Source organism: Notothenia rossii (assembly GCF_949606895.1).
Source record: "Notothenia rossii genome assembly, chromosome: 9".
Taxonomy (NCBI): domain Eukaryota; kingdom Metazoa; phylum Chordata; class Actinopteri; order Perciformes; family Nototheniidae; genus Notothenia; species Notothenia rossii.
The window spans coordinates 69,061,519-69,082,835 of NC_136907.1; the positions used below are offsets into that span (position 1 = coordinate 69,061,519).

Sequence of the window (21,317 nt, forward strand, 5' to 3'; positions counted from 1 at the left end):
ATCGTTTCCCCGACATCGAAGGTGCCTGCTACAGGACAACACGTAACATGCGCGATTTGGACGCGATGAGCGGGGGGTTTTAAGTGGAGCACGCGCGTGAGCTGCAAGCACCGGAGCCTCGCAGCGGTGAAACTGAGGCTCCGTGGTAAACTGTGGTAACATGAAGAGCCGTTTGGGAGCCGAAAGGGCCGGCGCCTTAAGAGAGCCGAGCCAAATTATCCGGCTCACTAATGTAAAAATACAGTATCTATAAGGGACGCTCTCAGCCCTGGTCTGGCGGAAACACTGCATGCTACATTCAAAAGTTCTTACACAGTTACACAGTGGGCCAAAATAAAAAAATCGGTACTAGTCGAGGGCCGGACTGGTTCAAGCTCCAGTTCCGAACCGGCCCTGGAACCGCGTTGGTGTGAAAGGGGTATTTGAGCATAACAAAAGGTAGAGAAGGCTGACAAAAGAATGAATCGAAAGCCTTTTTCTCCGCGGAGGTGGCCTTTTCTGTTATTCTCAGGGCACCGTTCTCCACGGGTGGTTCACTAAGAGGTTTCAAAAACTACTGTAGAAATAAATAAAGTTAAACTCGGAGGATTGAGATTGTTTAAAAAGAAAACTTGGCTTATTGAAGTTTTTTTTGGAATCGGGTATGAACCTGATTTTTTTTTTTTTATCTGGACTGCCTCAAAAAATAGTGTTAATCCTTATTTATTGTTCATCTTTGCCCTAATAAATAGCTGTTTGATCCCTGTAGAGCAAGAACACTTAGTTACATCATTAAAAAGCACACCCCGCCCTCATTGCTTTCTATCAATGGCATCCTTCTTGTAATAAATCACTCTTCTCAAATTATATCCCTAAATCCATTATGGCTTTTGCTGCCGGCGATGTGTGGTATGTGTTGAACCAAAGAAGAAGTTATCCGAAGGGAAAGTTGTTGGCGCTGAAGCAGTTTGACATGCCAGATCATGCGCCGGCCCTGTGGACTCGCTCAGGCTTGCCATCTATTCATAGCCATTTTAGAAGTGAATCCTCTGGGTGCATATTAGTGGAAATAGGAAATCATTTAGGGAGGGGAGTTTTTAATATGTCATTCAACCTATAATTAATAACAGCATTTGGGGACGTCAGTCAAAAGTATTCTTAACAGAAAGTGAAACTGCTGACAACTGATGGTTTTGAAAGGTTCTGCTCACACCAAACGGGTTTTAAAGGTCCCATGTCATGGCCATTTCCACTGATCATAATTCCATTGTTGAGGTCTACTAGAATAGATTTATATTGTGCAATTTTCCAAAATCACTTTGGTTTCTCATACAGCATCTCTGTAAACTGTGTATTCACTGAATTTCACTCTCTGCCTTTAACGGCTCGTTGTAGCTCCAATAGCTCCAGCCCCCACCCTCCCTGTGAGCACAGTGTGCTCTGATTGGTCGGGACGTTGTGAATCGCGCTGAGCTCCGTGGAGGTGTGGTTTCCTTGTTTAGCGACAGCGAAACACAGCCAAACTCACCCTGAGCACACACAAAGTCACAGCCGAAGTAAAAACAATAAGTGTGGCTTGATATTGAGTAAGAAAAAGGTTGATAAACGCTGTGAGAATGGGTCAGCAGAGAGAATTTCGCCGCGATCCCAACAGTCTGTTATCAGCCTGCAGCCAGGGAGGAGAGATCAGCAGAGCTGCCTGCACTGAGTGTGTGTGTGTGAGGAAGTCTGTGGATTGGTCAATTTGGACCAATCAGCGGGGGCTTAACGTAACGGCTCCGCGGACGTAACGTAACGGCTCCACGGATTGGTCCATTTGGTTCCGGGTAACGCATGACATCATGCGGTACCCGGAAGAATCAATGGACAGTGACGTATCTCCAACGAGGCGTTTTGGGGAGGTATTTTCTGTGTTAGAGTTTTACTCGCTACAGGGTGTACTTTGAGGGTTTTGACTCTGCAGAACGTTTATATGCAGAAAAACCTTCATAACACACAAGGGGACGGGTAATAACCGAAAAAGCATGACATGGGACCTTTAAATTGTCCAAACACTGATCCAAAGTCCTTTAATCGTCGTCATTCCAGCTGTTGATCCAGATGGTTAGCCTACATTTTGAAAGTGAATGTGTCACATAGTAGAACATGACGCTCACTTACCTGCTAGTCGACAGCGACTGTGTTCTTGCTCTCATGACGATCACCAGGAGTCGGGTTTCATTAGGATTAGCTTCAGTCTGGAGTATGTGCTTCCAGAGGATTTGAATCAATGATAACCTCTTTAAACTACAACGACAATCTCCCACCTTGTATTCATCCAGGTCAGACATGTGTTTGTTGTAGCATTAACTTTAGTGTCAGCACCAACCGTTTTGGACATTTGGCATCAAGTGGTAGTTGACATGTGCGACAGGATGAGGTCAAAGGTGGAGGCCATGTTTACGTTGCCTTCTGCTCTGATGTCTGTGGCTTTTACTTTGATATGGGTTTAGTTTAGCCCTCTTTAGAGATAATATGCAATACAATTAGCTCCAGGTTGGTCAACGCACACTTGACCGAGGCTTTAATTTCATTATTGGTTTATCAGACAATTACTTTCTTAATTAATCCTAGGGTGTGACATTTCTAAAACTGAAGATCTGATAGTAAACTTTTCCTGTAAATAAGTAATTCAATTGTTTGTCGGTAAACGTCATGGTTGTCTTCTTTTCACTCTGGCTTTTCTCTGGCTTGTGTTTTGTCTTTTCTTTTTTTTTTATGTTTCTTACACTAGCATAAGTATAACAAATTACAAAGTCACTATCGTGCCGCATATGATTCGCAGATGCCAGAGAACTGAGAAAAAACATTTTTACACGAACCCCAACGCTGTGTTGTCAGATCAAGAAACACTCACGGCTGAAAAGAGCAGACATGTTTCAAGTTGCTCTGCATATCATCCAACATTAACAAAGTGCCAGGACGAGTAGTGCTGTCATGCTCACACCGTCGCACGCTGTCCTCACCAGCTGTTACTCTGTCTCTGCTAACAATCCTGTGGAGAGTGCATGCTTTCCGAAAAGGCAATATTCATGTGTAATTGGACTAATTAACTCACCAATCTTTATGTGTAGAGGTGAGTGATACGTGTTTATGAAAATTAATCAAATGTAATCTTCCTCCACTTATTTTTTCACATTTTGTATCTGATATGTAGACACAGAGAGGCAGGTTAACAAACAGGAGATTGCTCTTTGTAGAGGAGATGCAAAAATACAAATAGTGATCAACTTAGCAAACAACTACATTAAAAAGACATGCCGGCTATTTTGAAGAAACAATTGTTATTCTGATTTTAAAACAATGCCTCTCCTGTGCAGCATCAATCTGTATATCTTTACATGTGCAAGTTTACATACATCAATTAATCTCCTTCCACTATTCTCACCCTGTCATTCAGCCCCGTTCATTTCCGCTGCCTCAGCATTGGCTTTCAGTCAATGACGTTTGTCAATGGGAGGACGTCAAACCCTCCATCTGAAATGGGTAATCCATGCATTGATTGTTGACCCTCATTAGGTTTAGTTGTAGTGCTGCCCTTTACAGACCTAAGCCCCTCTTTCAGTAGAGGATGAAAGATTTTTTTTCTTTACCAAGAGATTTAGTTTTAGCTCCAATTTGAGAATCAGAAAATCAATATGAACTTTTCATCAAGGAAGAGGAAGCTTTAGTCACTTCTTTGGGATGTAAAGTGACTTTTCTTATCAGTCTGCGAAGTTATTAGCACAAACAGTTCATGTCACAAATCATTTTAGAGGTATGACAAAGTAGCTCAGACATTAGGCTAGTACAACAGAAAGCTTTCTTAACAATTGTTTACTTATAACGTAATGAAACTGCCCATATGACAAAATCAAGCAAGGAACAAGTAGGGCTGCTCAATTAATCGTATTTTAATCACGATTACGATTATGGCTTGCAACGATTACGAAAACAACGTAATCGAAATAAAACGATTATTTTTTTATTATTACTTTTTTAAATACATTTTTTTTTTTGGTTTTTCAGTTGAATTATACTTAAAGTTCAAGGTAATCAACTGTTAATAACATACTGTTCACATTTTTATTCTCCAATAAATGGGTGTTTTCAAAGTCAATAATAATCGCATTTAATATTCGCAATTACAATTATTGACCAAAATATAAATATACAAAACAGTGTTGAAACGTTGCCATCCACAGGAATATGGACACATAATAACACACGTTTTCCTGCATCAGTAGATGGCCTAAAGCCTTTTTGAAGCAAAGTCAGCTTCTCTGGGCCACTGAGAATAAAAGCTACCCTCTGTGTTCTGCTCGTCTTTTCTTTCTTTTCTGTCTCGGTTTTTATGGGACTGCAGTCTGTCTATGAATGACATCGCTGCTACAAATCTGTCACTGAAGGACATTTGAACCTAAGTCCTAGCATTTCACAAATGCCTGGATGTGAGTCATGGACAGCGGATCAGTCTCGGACTGGAGTGAGCAGCGGCAGCCTTTTTTATGGGAACAGTTAGAAAGACACATGGAAGTACCACTTGACATGAGGCAAAGGTGACGGGAAAATAAATAGACGGAGCCGGATCCAAAGATGAAGGTGTCAACTCATGACAACAAGGACACACTCAAACACTTATACAGTGACATTTATTTATTTGACAACAGATAGTATTCTTGTGAGGACATCATTGCATAAACATAATCAAAATGTTTATTTCAAAACACTGACTGACCACACACACACACACACACACACACACACACACACACACCCATACTCCCACACAGGGTCTCAGATATCAGGAAGCTAAGGAGGAGAGAGCTCTGGCTCCTAACACCGAGAGTCTTTATCCCTGTGTGTCAGAGAGAGTGTGATCACAGAGAGCAGAAATGGCCACAGGCTGTAACATAATCTAGTTTCCAGCTCGTCTGGCTCGACAGGCCTTTGTTGGGACTTGCAAAATCATGTGAGGTCATCCGTTGGCATGCCGTCTTTGGTTTCTGCATGGGAGAGTTATGCCAAGACCACCCCAAAAAAAAGCCCCAGGCTAGTATGTTCAATATGATAATTATGTATCTCTATTTGTGACACAACTTAGCCTCCATTGAAAATAGTGAGCTCATGACTTTTAGGTTCTGCTGCCAGTTTAAACACCGAAACCCTCTTGAGTTTTGGCTACCTGTTTGTTTTCAAATGCTCTTGATTATATTTGAAACTGTTCCAATCTGGGTCTATAGTTGACAAAAGTATAGAGATAACAACAAGTGTGTGGTGTTGATTGTTGGATTATTCTGATTGTAAATATAATTAGACACTATCAAGATTTGAAACACTGTTCTGTCAACATCACTTGGCAGTATAAATTATGTTTTAAGTAGTCTTTTGAAGACATGCATTTAAATAATGAGCTTTACTCACCTTTACAACTGGCTTTACAACTCTAACATTTGTATTTTATATTAAGATTTACCTAAATTCACAAATATTTAATATGTCTTTCTGGCAGATTTTCTGAATTTCTGTCTTTTTAATTTTTGCCATTTTGATATTGCGGTAATTTATTTAAAAAAGCTAGTTTTGGTTTTATAACTTCTGTTGTTCTGCATTTGTTTGGAGTTAAATGTCCTAAATGTATATCTTATCAAGAGTATTTGTTGATTGTATCTCAGGGAGCATTCACTGTTGGGTTTGGAACAGTTTTGTACTAATCCATCCAAAACGTTTAGATATCATTAACAGGAGAGATAATGCAATAAGAATATAAGAGGTGACACTAAACACCTACATCAACCTAAAGGGCTGGTAATGGACTAATAAGACCAAACCTCAGTTAATCACACTATGAACCCCTCCTCTCTGCAGGCTTGACGATGGGTTGCGTCAGGAGTAAAGAGGACAAGGGCCAGGCGCTGAAGTGCCGAACCGACAACTCTAACAACACGCCCACCAACGCCCACCTGGGCCACTACGGGCCGGACCCCACCCTGATGGGTCACTCCCCCGCCATGAAGACACACAACAACAGCTACAACAGTCACGCCGCCTCCCTCACGCCCTTCGGGGGGGCGTCGTCTATCATGACTCCCTTCGGGGGGGCGTCCACCTCCTTCACCTCTGTGGCCGTGAGCAGCCCCTTCCCAGGAATCATCCCAGGTCAGTGTGAGGAGTTAACGTTTCAGAGGGAAGGGCACAGGGCATTTCAGGAAAAAAGGTTTGGAATTTCCCTAAAAAATTCAAATCAATTCACAAAACTTTGGGTCCCTTTGTCCCGGGAGAAAAGGAAACGTATTATCTGTTTCTATTCAAATACAAAATGAAGTATAAATATTTACTCAACTAATTTGCAATCCTAATACTTAACCAACATTTCCCTCTGCCATTTCCTAAATTAAGAATAAACTCTGCTTATTATGCGCAGGACCATATGAGCAGCAGATGTTATGCAAATAGGAACTTTGAAATGAGTCAGCCCAAACATCCAAGGCCAAAGAGAAACCCAAAATAAGTCAGTAACATGAGAAGCATCACAGCAGGGTGGCTTCCCCCGGAGCCAGAGGAAACATTTACATCCAACCAATACAATGGTGTTTGTCATGTTCAAGTTTTTTTATTAAACAATTCTGTGCTGGAATAACTTTAGTTGAAATGAATCTTTGTGACATTAAATGTTATCTCGTGCATTTTCAGGTTGGTTTTTACATTTTTATAATGTGACTTCTTTGAAATTCTCAAATCTTTAAAAAAAAGCCTATTGTTGTTTTTCGCACACTGGTTTTATTTGAAAACAGTTGTCTAATTTGACTGATTTGATCTGGATTAACCCTCTAATGTGTTTTTATCAGTGCCATTGATTTATGTTTTAAAACTTTATTTCAATATTTATTATTGAATGTTTTTTTTTTATTTAGTTCCTTCTAAATAAATTGTTTTATTATTAAAAAGATTATTAAAAATAAATGTCAATCATAATTATATCATAGATTGGATGGAACTGCACAAACCAACGCATACATTGACACACACACACACACACACACACACACACACACACACACACACACACACACACACACACACACACTCACACATACACTCCCTGGCTCTCTGAAGGAGGATAATCTAGCCTGAGGGTTTTCTGGTGATCTAATCCTGCCCGTTCAATTTCCTCCTCCAGATGAATATATGAGAGTCCTGTCGTCTCTGTGCACTCTGTGTCTGCAGACCTCAGACCAATCAACTGTTGTGATTACATGGAGGAGATTAAGTGACATCCGTTTGATTCACTAACTACACGTGACACCACAGAGTTTGAAAAATGTGGAGGGAATGTCCTGATGTTCCTAAAATAAATCAAATTGAATATAGCTAGTTGTATTTTGGTCAAGACCCTGATTTGCAGGAAGGGGTTTCTTTCATACAGTCTTGAACATTATTACCATAATACAGTATTCATATTGGTAATATTAGCATCATTGAATATGTTTGCTCACGTCAGTGAGACCTTTACCCAAGTATGAAATATTACAAAATGAGAAAAGGAACATTTGTTTTTATTTCAAGCTTCAATGTTGTGTATTAAAGGAATAACGCTTTTTTGAAACTACTGTGGGATAAGATGTTAAATATGCACGCCTCTCATGCTCAGTCTCTCTTGTTTTCAGGCGGTGTTACATTTTTCGTATCGCTGTACGACTATGAAGCGAGGACGACGGATGATCTGTCGTTTAAGAAAGGGGATCGCTTCCAGATTATCAACAACACGTGAGTACAGAGGCTCTGAACACTGTGTGTGTGTGTGTGTGTGTGTGTGTGTGTGTGTGTGTGTGTGTGTGTGTGTGTGTGTGTGTGTGTGTGTGTGTGTGTGTGTGTGTGTGTGTGTGTGTGTGTGTGTGTGTGTGTGTGTGTGTGTGTGTGTGTGTGTGTGTGTGTGTGTGTGTGTGTGTGTGTGTGTGTGTGTGTGTGTGTGTGTGTGTGTGTGTGTGTGTGTGTGTGTGTGTGTGTGTGTGTGTGCAAGCGTGTGTGTGTGTGCAAGCGTGTGTGTGTGTGTGCAAGCGTGTGTGTGTGTGCAAGCGTGTGTGTGTGTGTGCAAGCGTGTGTAATCCCTCATTGTATTAAGGCCTTCTGGGTTAATGGTTTCCTTTAATGGGCCGTCTGTTTGGTCCAGATTGCTTTCCCTCTGCTGTAGAACCTTCCTTTAGTTTAGGGTTTTACATTTAGGTGTAACAGTGTAAAACATACCACTCTTCTCTCACTTAGTCAAATAGAAGCTATAGGCAAAAAAAGATACTCATTTATTTCGGAATTTAACTGAATGTATTAAAAGACACCAACAGTGCACTGAAACTCATTAGATTGTCATGCACTCTTCAATATGCCTCTTTAAAAGTATATTGTACATTTCAGTTATTGCAAAACTCCAATCCTTAACTTTGTTTTTGGCATTTCTATTGCAAATAGATATTTGTTATCCAAAATACAATATTCCTTAATTTCTAGAACTAAAGGAATATACAAAAAATTATGATGAAAAAATGAAGAATTTCCTACTAATTTCTTCTGTCCTATTGTATCAGCATCATCTTTCTCCCAGGTGTGCACAGGTGTGAAAGTAGGCAGAGCTCCAAGTTCTCCACAAATGCATCCCTCAGTCCTCCAGCTGCTGTCCATGGACATTCTGCTTTAGCAGTAATGAAAGGCCATCTGCTTTCAGAGAAAGAATAGGAAGAGAACAGATTTTTCCTTCACCTCAGTTCCCCCTCTCATTTATTATTTCTTCTCTGGTCATATAACTTTAATGTTTTCCATTGGCGTAAAGTTTCTGATTGTTCGAAATGGACTGAATACGTTGCGTACATTCCGTATACGGAATACGTTTAGACAAATCTTACATTAAAACCAAAATGAAAGCCTTTCAAAATGCCAACTTATGTAAAGAACAGCACATGTGCATTGATTCAACTGTATTATTATTATTATATTGTTGAATTGTATATTTAGTTCTGTCAATCAGGACCATTTACTGCAGAACAATTACTTTGTATATGTTAAGAATGTAACAGATGATTCAGTATTACTTAAACTTAAGTAGGATTTGAATGCAGGACATTCACTTTTCCTTTAAAAACAAAACGGAAAAGTTTTTCATTATAATACTTTTTACTTCCTCCTCCTCCTCTGTTTGATGTGTCTCAATAACGAAACTGACTCCTGACGTGTTGAGTGACGCAGAATGAGACCTTGTGTTCCACCTACCTGTTTACAGTAGGTGTATTTTTTCCAATCATGCTTTTGGCTGTTTTTTTATTTCGAATGAACTTCTCCTCTCAGGGAAGGCGACTGGTGGGAGGCTCGCTCCATCAACACGGGGCAGAAAGGTTACATCCCGAGTAACTACGTGGCTCCAGCCGACTCCATACAGGCTGAAGAGTGAGAGCTTATTATCTATCTCTACCTCCGTCATCCTCCAATTTTAATTTCGCTTTTTCTTTCACTCTTCTCCTTCACATTCCTGTACTGTTTCTCCCCCTGCTCGGTTATTTCTCTGATTAAGAAGACATGATGCGGCTGGGCGCTCACACATTGTGACTCAGCCGTCATGTACTGACAGTGTAAACAATGGAGGCCTGTGTAGTGGCTGACAGTCGCTGGCATTCCCATTGCTGTTCATCCGGTGTGACAGAAACGAGTGCTTCAGACAGCTCTGCCCTGGTTTCTCATTGGCTGTCAGCCATTTGACTAATACAAGATGTTTAAGCTTCTCATAAAACCCTGGTGGAAACCAGCCCAAAACGTTAGCTTTAATCTTAAAGATTGAGTGCAAGTCATCAACAGAGGTTATGAGTTTTAATTCAGTCTTCATTTAGTGTTGATAAATGTTTTCAATTCAACATGACTGTATTTGTATCTCTTAAAACTCTCACTACTCATAAACAAATGAGAAAAGCTAGTTATTAACATTCTTTACAGACATTATCTAATGTTTTCTTTATTTATAATAGCCCCTTTCATGTAATAGATCAGGCTAAAAAGGTGTAAAGTTAAAAAGCTGTAATTATAGTAATGTGATATCCATTATTTTGTCTGAAATGAGATTTTAAGGTATTTTATTGCCTATTATTTTATTGCCTCTGATTTGAAGGTAACCACATATGAACCACATAAAAACTGCTGGTATTGTAAATGAATGTTATGTAAAACTTACTAACAATATATTATGTTTTGTCCAGCTTTAATATTTGACTTGACAATTTTATAGACCGGGTGTTTAGGACTCGTCTAAACCCAGAGAATTTCCACCAGCAGTGCTCTTATTACCCGAACACAGAAAATGCTACTTGTTATGCAGTTTATGACATGTGGAGCTCCTCCTGTCTGACTCTCACTCTCTTTCTGCAGATGGTACTTTGGTAAAATGGGCCGCAAAGACGCCGAGCGCCTCTTATTGCATCCAGGGAACCAGCGGGGAACTTTCTTGGCACGAGAGAGTGAGACGACCAAAGGTAAGAGGATTCATTTCGTTAAAAGCCAGACCGTAATGAAAATGCTGCAGTTTTGATATTAAAGGCAATGATGAAAGCCTTTCCTTATTTGTGCTTGTGGGCTCCGTTTTATTGCGGCCATATGTTCATTATATGGGAGTTCTTCTTATTTGAATGTCGGTTAGAAGTTAAAATGTGTTTTTATGTTTATCAGATGTTCTGTGGGATGAAAGCCTGTGATGCAGATTCAAGAGTTTCTGTTGCTCAATCTAACTTACTTCCTGTGGATCCTAAAGGTGCCTACTCTCTGTCTCTCCGGGACTGGGACGAGGTGAAGGGCGACAACGTCAAACACTACAAGATCCGAAAGCTGGACAACGGAGGTTATTACATCACCACTCGGGCCCAGTTTGAGAATCTGCAGAAGCTGGTGAAACACTACACAGGTATGCAGCACATTCCTCTTGTTCTCACGTGGGAAGCGCTTAGACAAATTGTTATTTACAACTGGACAGCTGCTCTTACTAAAAGTTGTTTTTCCTTCAATGTTCAAAGCTTTTATTGTCCTATGCATAAAAGTAGTCGTGTAGTTGTTGGCGATGAACATCTTAAGTCCTGGGCCAAGCTAACAGTGCGGCATATAATAAATAGGAAGTCGAATAGTGCAATAAAAATAGTGCAAGAGATACAATGGTGCACTTTAAATGCAGAAGTAAGTCGGCTATTCTCCGAGTGTTTTATGTGAGAAAATAAGCCAATGTTTTATACGTTTTGCGTCTTTGAAATAAAAGTATTTTATCCAATGACTGCAGCTCTTGCAGGAGAAAAATGCATTATTCAGCTGCACATCTGCTGAAATACATTCTGAGTTTGTCTGACAAACAGTTTTCCTCCTGTGGTGATTTTTAAAGCAGTGTCTTCACTGATCCGCTCACAGCTCAGAAATCACGTCAAAGCCCCAAAACAGCAAACCATGTAAGGCTCAACCCGAAAGAGGCATGAATATAAAATGTATCGTTAAAAAACAAAACAGACTTAAGCCTGCTGTAATCTTCACATTTGAAAGGCAGGCAGCTGTTCTGGGGAAGATACCCAGCAGATTGTCAAAAGAAAGCGTCTGGATGAGGAAAACACACACAGGACATTTATGAAGAACACAGTTACACTCACAGAGGCAGTATCCATAAACAAGAGGATGTTTGTTTTTACAGCTCCTTAACATTTCATTTAGGTCGTGTGTTGTTGACACTTCTTGCTTCCACACGATTCATGTAATTTACTCCCGGCAGTGCGCCTTATAATTGACTCTTTGTATTCCTCTAAGTGTGGGCTTTTACACTGAGTCAACAATCCCTGAGAACATCTTACCTGTTCAGTAGCTTCAATATAACAGGCTGCTGCTCGCTGTGTCTCCCTTTACTGTGAATGGCAATCATGCATTTCATGAGATGGTTTGAATGGCCTCGTTCAGCTGCTTTAGGCCCTAAACTTTGACTACAGTCCTTTTTATTACTGAAATTGAAACTTTATTGAGTTCAACACATTTCAAGTCATTATGGTGAGAATACCATAACATTTGATTATACCTGGGAATCAGCATAAAAACAAATAAATTCGTTTTTCTGAGGAATGACGGGTCAAGAGTTTAGTGCGTTTATTTTAGATTGTAGTTTGTTGGTGTCAAGTGGCAATGTATTGTTTTATTCATCACACTCCATTTACTGCAGCATAACTCACGTTGCTGCTACAATTTTGTTCTTAACTCGACACAGTTATTTTGTTTGTTACCAGGCTGGAGGCTGATCATTCAAACATAAAGCTCATTCTTTTCTTTTTGTCTTCACATCTCTGTTCCTGTCCAGAACATTCGGACGGTCTGTGCTACAGGCTGACGACCGTGTGCCCCACGGTGAAGCCTCAGACTCAGGGACTAGCTAAGGATGCTTGGGAAATCCCACGAGAGTCTCTCCGACTGGAGCTCAAACTCGGCCAGGGCTGCTTTGGAGAAGTCTGGATGGGTAAGAGACCATTAATGCTGTTACTGATTAAAACACACACGCATGGACTTTGGCTTGTGAAGATGTTAATGGGTTAACCGTAAGGCAAACAAATTGACTCACAACAAATGTGGTATTTCTTGAGTATTCTTACTTGGTCACACCAGAAAGCAGTACTGTGAAATACATTTTTGCACAGGCTGCAACTGGAAATAATTGGTGCTGGGCGTTTGGGGTCATAGTAAATACTTGTGCTCTTTGAACCTAGCTGAAAGGTTCGAAAACAAGAGATAACACACAGGCTATGTAACATTTACTCCTCTGTTACGGCTGACTGCAATGCATCTTTGATTACTTTCATCATATATTAATCTGCAGATTAGTTCCTTATTAAGAATTGATTTGGTTCATTTAATGCCAGAAAATATTGAACAACACCTTTTACAATTTCAAAAGCCAAAGTTGCCAAGTTAGTAACATTTGATTATCTGGACACCAATGAAACAACAATGGTATTTAGTTCAACACCATAGAAGAAAAAGTAAACCAGCAAATATTTTTCATTTGAGAAGCTGGAACCAATACATTTTTGCCATCATTTAATTGAAATGGTCTGCATTCAGTCCAACATGTTGATGATAACACACTATGTTATAGACCTTTAAAGGGTTTCCGTTGGAGTCTCTCTGTTAATTCCACAGAAAGAAAACAAATGAAAGTGTTTGCTTAGAGCAAAAGCTGTATGACGCGAATGCAGGCTGGATTTGTGTGAAATTGGTCAGCTGATGTTAGAGTATGGAAAGCCTGACGTGTCGTACACTGGGATGCATCCACCACTTTCCTATGTCAGCACCACAGATACACATGAATACACACTGTAATATTTATGTTTGAGGCTCACACTGATCATGAATTATTAAATAATATAAACAACTGCATGGGCATCCACTCACACGGCCATTAGGGTTTACATACAGATACAAAGCATCCGCTGTACATTATTTATAACTGATGTCAAATGTGAAACAACTCTGAGGCAGTAAATGCACACAAACTGAGTTTATAGATTTGCGTTAGTTCAAGTTGAGACTGACCTCTTTAAAAAGCTTGTCTTGATGCCTCGCTGGCCCACATACTGATGTAAACGCTGATTACTGTTGAGCTACACACACGCACACACACACACAGCTCAGTAATTACAGGTCACCTCCTGCGCTTCAGTTCTCCGGCCTGCATGTGAGACGGGGCTTTCAGGGAACGCGAGTCTCTTTCAGCTCTAACTCTTTCATTAAGCGTGGCCTGCAGCAAGCCTCGACCTGCGAGCCTCCGCTAAGCAATCCCAGGAATCCCTCTGTCCCTCTGCTATCTGTTATTGATGGTTTTACACTACGCCACAACTTCTGACGGACCGTTTGTGTCTGTTTATTTGCAAATACATTGAATATACACAGACAAACGGATAAGAAAATACAGTACAGAAAAAGGCGGAAACAGATGTTAAAATGTACAATATATTAGAAAATATACTAATAATAATTGTTAAAAAAATACTTAAATGAAAAAGGAAATGTGATTGTGAAATGTGTGTGTGTGTGGCATGTGAGTGTGTGTGCCTGTGTTTAAGGAGGGACTATTGGTCTACTGACATTGACTCCTAGGAAATAGTCATGTTTGATGTCACTAAGTGAAACAAAACAAATAAGGTAAAACAACATGGATACACTTTACTGAAATCCAAAGGGAGAAGCAGCAACTAGAACTCCTGTTTGTTCCACATTGAGTTTTTATATGATGGCTTATGCTGGCTGACCTCCATGTGCTCGCTACCATATATTATTATTAGATATTATCATTGCCCTACTTTGTCCTCCAGCGTGTGTGTGAAGTTTGTTCAGTGTGATTCATTCATGAAGGTCAGTGCTGTGACGGAAGCAGCCGATCTCCTGCCTCAGCTCATTGTACGCAAACAGGGCGTGAGTAAGTGGCTCTGCAGCAGGAAGTGGCTGATTGTTTTAGCCGTGGAGTGAGAGCAGCTCCTCTCACACGGGAGCGCTGCCAGAGATTACTGTCATGACGGCGGATTTTTTAGGACCGACTTTTCAATCACTTAAAAGGGGTCGAAAAGTATTTAATGGATCCTCTGTGTTTTAGAGTTACGGTGTGTGTCACTGGATGAATTGGACATGCCTCAGAGCAATTATTTCCTTAATAATTTCAAGGTGTTTCGGAGCAAGTGCACCAATTGTTACAAGTATTTGTTCACCACTGTTGAGTCAAAACTGCTCCACCAAATGAACATCTCAATTTGAATATCAACCCTTCGCTAAACTCCAAGAATGAAACATAATTACTTATTGCCATCAATTCAGAGATACAGGGTCCGACCATTTAATGAGGTTCGACTAAAGCACTCTTTTGTCCACCATTCAATCTTGAAATGTTAAATACCGAATTAAGGTACCCTACGTCCACACGGTTCCGTCGCGTTGAAGCTTGCCGGTGGGCGTGTCTGGCGCGTGACCAACAACCAATCACATTAACCTCCCGCCCCGGACTCTCAAGCATGCGGGTGATTGGCTAGTGCTTGTACTGGCATATGATTTGATTGGCTTGCGCTTCCGTCGACACTTGAAAAGTTGAACTTTTCTCAACTTTCGAAGCGAGCAACGGAGGCCAAGCGACGTGACGGAACCACAATGCAGTTCAGCAAAGCTTGACGTCACCCCATTCAAAGTGAATGGGAAGCGTCTCCGTTGAAGCACGCAACGGAACCGTGTGGACGTACCGTAAAGGGTCTTTAACATATTGTGATTAAATGTAGTGTAGGGCTGCTCAATTAATCGTATTTTAACCGCAATTACGATTCTGGCTTGCAACGATTACGAAAACAACGTAATCCAAATAAAACGATTAGGTTTTTATTATTATTATTATTATAATATTATACTTTTATTTTTTTCAGTTGAGTTATAGTTAGAGTTCAGGGAAATCAACTGTTAAAAACATACTGTTCACATTTTTTTTGCATTTAATAATCGCAATTACAATTATTGACCCAAATAATCGAGATTATGATTTTTGCCATAATCGAGCAGCCCTAATGTAGTGTTATATTTATGTTCCCTTGTTGTTCCGTCTTCATATTTTTCCTTGTTGATGTTGGAAATGGAGCTACGATGACTTGAACTGACAATAAATTATCGTTTGAAATATAACATTGTTTTATGGTTCATTTCAAACCTGAGTGATCATTTTGTTTTGTTTTATTCAGGCACATGGAACGGCACTACTAAGGTTGCCATCAAGACCCTGAAGCCCGGCACCATGTCCCCAGAGGCCTTCCTGCAGGAGGCTCAGATCATGAAGAAACTCAGGCACGATAAACTGGTTCCTCTCTACGCCGTGGTGTCAGAGGAACCCATCTACATAGTCACTGAATTCATGGCCAAAGGTACGAACTCAAAGGGCTGAAGTCAGGTATTGGCACAAAATACAGACATTGTGGATAATAACAGGAAAAATCTGTACCGAGGGACATTAATGTAGCAATCATCTTTAACCTCTCATCCAGTCAGACATCATTATGACTCATTGAAACCCTGAGTGTGACTCTTATTATAAGTGCACTTAAACTGTATTGGTCTGTGAGAGCAATAAAGACCAACATAAAACTGAAGTTAATGCAGAAAGCCTCCATGATGTTTGAAGTCATGTTGCCTTCAATGTGTTTTTGGTTATTTGAGCGTTTTCTGAAGATGAACTCTCAACTAATGCTGAATTAAGTGTTGTTTTTACACTACGCCCAAACAGATATATTCACCATGCTTTACTCTGAACTCTGGCAGGTAGTTTACTGGACTTCATGAAGGAGGGAGACGGTCGATATATGAAGCTGCCGCAGCTGGTGGACATGGCTGCACAGGTACGATTATAAAACAGTGTGTACACAGAAACTCCCTCTGCCTCCCACCTGCCCGGCTGCTGTTTTAACTCAGTGTGTGAGAGGAGCACTTCTCATCCATCAGCAACAAAACAAAGAAAGCTCCATGTGGGAAACTTCCCAGCCGTGTGTTTATCAGTCAAATATTCAGTCTCAGTTTGGTCTCCGTCTGGCTGTCATATTTATTTAATATCCTATCTAATATCTCTACCCTCCCCCTTCACTGTGTGTGCCTGCCCTGGTTTTTCACCACTTAACTGCCACAGTAGCACTTAAGCAGCGCTCATCAGAGGCCACTTAAGCCGGCCGGGTGCGCTAACCCACCGCGATCTGCTCTTAATTCGCCTCCGCTCACTCCCAGGCTTCTTCCTCCTCACTCAGCAGCGGAGGGGGAAAGTGTTTGAGCGTTACACCGAGGCGGGTTAAAGATCCAGATAGTCGTGTTAAAGATTTGTCCAGTTGTCGCAGCTGCATATAATCTCGTATTTAAATAACTAATATTAGGGTTGAATGATAGGCCAATGACCCCGCTAATTGAGTGTTATTATTGTAGTTTCTACAGGGTTCCCGCGGGGACTTAAAAAGTCTTACATTTGATAATATGAATTTAAGGCCTTAAAAAGGTCTTAAATATTACCAAAAAAATAAGAAAGGTCTTAAATATGATTTAGAAGGTCTTAAAATGATCGGATTTGAAAGGTACTTCTGTGTTGAGATCGCGTCTAAATGTGTTTTGGGGGAAATGTCCGGGCTGCAAAGTAACCAGTACGGTAATAGCCTTTCAGTTCCCCCCCAACAATTTGTATTGAATTAAATCAACATGGAACCAGTAATCACTAACTTTGTTTCCCCCCGGCCCCTTATTGGAGAACACCCAGCTAGTAACCTAGCAACCAAGCCTCAGCCAGCGGCAGTCAGAAACTCATGTATCTTCGAATCGAATCTAATTACAAATTAATAAGGGGGAGTGTCAGTTCAACCGTATTTGGTTGGAAAACATCTAATTTAGTGCTTGGTTGAAACCAGTGGAGGGGAACGTGTTTGAAGCCCGCTGCACCTTTTGCAAATACAATTAGCGTTTGTTTTGCTAACGTAGCATTAGCTAGTGGAGCGTGAGCTAGTGCGGCAGCTCCCGCAACAACACCGGGGGAACCTCCGGGCGACGTTTGGGTCTACAACGTCAACCCTAAAAGCGGAGGTGCTGTAGACGCTAAATACCGTAGCTAAACACCAATCATACAACAGCAACGATGAAATAGTGTAGCCAAGGCAGCAGAGCTCTGAATATAGCTGCTCTCGCTCTCTCTCGCTCTCTCTCGCTCTCTCTCTCTCTCTCTCTCTCTCTCTCTCTCTCTCTCTCTCTCTCTCTCTCTCTCTCTCACACACACACTAGGGCTGCTCGATTATGGCAATAATCACGATTATGTTGGTCAATAATTAATATCATGATTATTAAATACGATTATTCATTGACTTTGAAAACATCAATTTATTGAACTTTAAAACAAATAATAATTTGAACAGTATCTTTTTAACTGTTGATTACCCTGAACGTATAATTCAACTGAAAAACCAATACAAAAATAAATGATACATTTAAATAAATAATATCAAAAATAATAAATACCAATAAACAAGATCAACAAATATTTTGGAGCGCACTTCCACAAGCTACTAAACATATATAAATATGATAAATAAATTAGACTAAAATTAATTAGATCAAATATGTTGTAGTGCACTGTCACAACCTAGCAAAGCAAAATAATCGTTTTTTTCGATTATGTTATTTCGTAATTGTGGCAGGCCAAAATCGTAATTGCGATTAAAATACGATTAATTGCACAGCCCTAACACACACACACACATACACACACACACACACACACACACACACACACACACACACACACACACACACACACACATACTCTAGATGTGTGTGTGAGGACACAGTTTTGTGTACTGTTATGCTGTTATGTTCAGTCATTGTTCTTATGTTGAACATGAATACATTTACTTTGTAAGTAATTATGGGACGTATTTCTTCTTTCACAGCAATTTTCCTTCATACTTTATTGCCGTGAAATAGGTCTTAAATTCTATTCAAAGTGGTCTTAAAAAGTCTTAAATTTGAGTTGGCGAAACCTGCAGGAACCCTGTTTGTAACTTTAGATGGTTTCATTTGTAGTATCTTGGATTTTTAATGACTGTTTATTTAACTGTAATTATACTAGGTGTTTCTGTTGCCCTATATGTTAATGTTTTTGTACAGCCCTTTGAATTGCCTTGTGTTGATACATGCTATATTAAAAAACTTGCAGTGTTTTATTCAAAAGTAATTATTGATCATTTTATTTTCATTTCAATTGATTGAAATCTGTATCATCATGTATTTTCTGTCTCCTCCCCCCCGTTTCTTTGCATGGCCCGCTCCCGTCTCAGATCGCAGACGGCATGGCCTTCATCGAGAGGATGAACTACATCCACAGAGACCTGAGAGCCGCCAACATCCTGGTGGCTGATAACTTGGTGTGTAAGATCGCCGACTTCGGCCTGGCTCGGCTCATCGAGGACAACGAGTACACCGCCAGACAAGGTCTGTATTAAGAACTGGCACATGTGTGTCTGCCTTTCCTAAGAACCACATCAGCTATAAATACATGAGAAAGTGACTCTGAACCCTTCAGGCCTTCTTTGGTGCTTCAATATAACCTTTGGTGTCACTCCAATACTGGTTAAGCTAAAACTGTTTCAAGCATTCAGGAGTGCTTTTGGAATATGACATGTTTGGTGTTATTGTGAGAAGATATCAAGTAATTGCTTACATTTTATAGACCTTTTGACTGTTTAAACCAAAAGAGAATCGGCATATAAATAAAGAAATGACAATAATTAATTACACGAGCACATGCTGACACTTTCATTGTACATTCAGTATACCTGCATCACATATCACAATGTTTCACTAACTTAATGAACAATCAGTTAGTGTTTTAACTGAAGATGAATGCCCCAAAGGTCAGATCAATCGATGATGAAAATATTGATGAATCCTTTTTGGTTTTTATTCTCTTTTTTCCCAGGTGCCAAGTTTCCCATCAAGTGGACGGCCCCTGAAGCCGCTCTGTACGGACGCTTCACCATCAAATCTGACGGCTGGTCGTTTGGTATACTACTGACTGAGCTGGTGACCAAGGGCAGAGTGCCGTACCCAGGTAACGATAAAGAAGCACAGATGATGAGGAGAAAACTTTTTTGATGTATTTTTTTCCCTTTTCCTTTGACATGAAGCTGTTGTCTATATTGCTGGCCCCCTGCGGTTATGAATAGGTTGCACTTCCATGGGAAACAGGAATAATTCATTAACCTCGCCTCAGGGTGATTCTGAAATTCAATTCATCCTCATCGTCCTTTATTAATAGCCCTTTCCCACGCATGTAGATGTTACATAATGCATAACTACATGTAGATGATACGTAGATGTGTAATGACTTGTTAATGCATGGGAAAGTTGAGCTCTCACATGATCTCCCGCTTCCTGTGGTGTGCAGCCTCATGTCTGCCCCCTGCTGGAGGACAGCAGTGCTGCAGTGTGTCTGTGGCACTGATTACAGAGCGTGCCATATGGCAGACTTAACCACCATCTCATGTAGAAGGCCATCTGGTTCCCAGGGCCCTCTTTGGTTTCAGAGCAACCCGTTTGGTCTAATTATTCGCCCCAGAGCTGCAGATTCAGGAGGCTGAACCCCTCTTTTCGCTTCTTAAAAGAGGAGTATGACTCACGGGACATGTGTGGCTCTGTCCTGCTGAGCTGCAGTCTTTCTTGGCCTCTCGTTTTTAATTTTTTCCCCCCAGTCTTTATGAATTGTATTCCACATTCACAAGCACACACAGAAAAAAGTACATTATATCACTGTTAGGGAGGCGTGTGGCGCAGTGGACTAGTGCGTTGGTGTTGGGACCAGGGGGGCACAAGTTCAAACCCCACTGCAGTCAGCATGTCGTTGTGTCCCTGAAGACACTTCACCCCAAATTGCTCCTGTGGTGATTGGCCACAGTATTGAGTATGTAAGTCGCTTTGGATAAAAGTGTCTAACAAGTAACATGTAATAATGTAATGTTAAATTCAGACACATTAAACTGACGTGACAGCACTCAAAGCAAAGAAGTACAAAATAAAATAAATGAATAAATAAAAAGTAGTTACTCCTCCTCTCTAGGCATCTCTATTTCTGCTCTTTGGTTTCAAAGAAGCGATATGAGGCACGTATACCGAGATCACGCAGCAAGCCTGGGAACACATCGTCTTTTTTTCTATTTCAGTCCTTCTTATATATAGATTCACACACACTCATTCAGATATTCAGACAGGCACGTTATTAGAGCTGAGGGTTTCAGATTTAAGACATAAATCACGCTAACACCTCAGCATCCGAAGTGCCCACGCTGCTATCGTATCCGGGTCCCAGCAGTCGCTCCGGGCCCTTCCTCTCCCCCAGAGTCTGAGATCATCTGATCCCCTCTCTCCCACAGAGAGACGCAGTGGGAGGATGTGGTTGGGACCATACCACTGTCTCTGAGTCACAACCTCTTTTAGCTGCTGTTCAGCTCCCCATGGAGCGGTTTCAGCGCCGTGTCACAGGGTTCAGGATCACTGTCTTCCTGTCTTAGGAAGATATCCACGTCTCTGGCGCTTTAGTAGTGCAGGAAAAGCCAGAAGAAGAAGCAGCACTGTGGGAGTGGCAAAATCCTATAAGGGTTTATTTTAGCCAAACTGGTCGGTTCGGTTTTAGTAAATGTTTCTGCCCTGTATGGGTCCTTACAGGAAATACTGTTCCACCTAGGTTGTTTTTTCCTTCATCTTTCTCATTTCACACAGTGGATGGGCTTCTTCTC

At 40.8% G+C, this 21,317-nt stretch overlaps 1 protein-coding gene across 2 annotated transcripts in view; it reads left to right on the forward strand.

Annotated features, from left to right (window-relative positions):
* The window catches only part of yes1 (YES proto-oncogene 1, Src family tyrosine kinase), a 31,915-nt gene that overhangs the window by 8,233 nt on the left and 2,365 nt on the right, over positions 1 to 21,317 (forward strand). The window contains exons 2-11 of one of the 2 annotated variants that reach the window (XM_079647305.1): positions 5,866 to 6,156; positions 7,665 to 7,764; positions 9,331 to 9,429; positions 10,399 to 10,502; positions 10,778 to 10,927; positions 12,344 to 12,499; positions 15,750 to 15,929; positions 16,324 to 16,400; positions 18,864 to 19,017; positions 19,505 to 19,636. In XM_079647305.1, the coding sequence (XP_079503431.1) occupies positions 5,874 to 6,156; positions 7,665 to 7,764; positions 9,331 to 9,429; positions 10,399 to 10,502; positions 10,778 to 10,927; positions 12,344 to 12,499; positions 15,750 to 15,929; positions 16,324 to 16,400; positions 18,864 to 19,017; positions 19,505 to 19,636 (1,435 nt within the window). In that variant the 5' untranslated portion in view covers positions 5,866 to 5,873. The remainder of the gene's footprint in view (positions 1 to 5,865; positions 6,157 to 7,664; positions 7,765 to 9,330; positions 9,430 to 10,398; positions 10,503 to 10,777; positions 10,928 to 12,343; positions 12,500 to 15,749; positions 15,930 to 16,323; positions 16,401 to 18,863; positions 19,018 to 19,504; positions 19,637 to 21,317) is intronic. The other variant, XM_079647306.1, reaches the window with a different exon arrangement.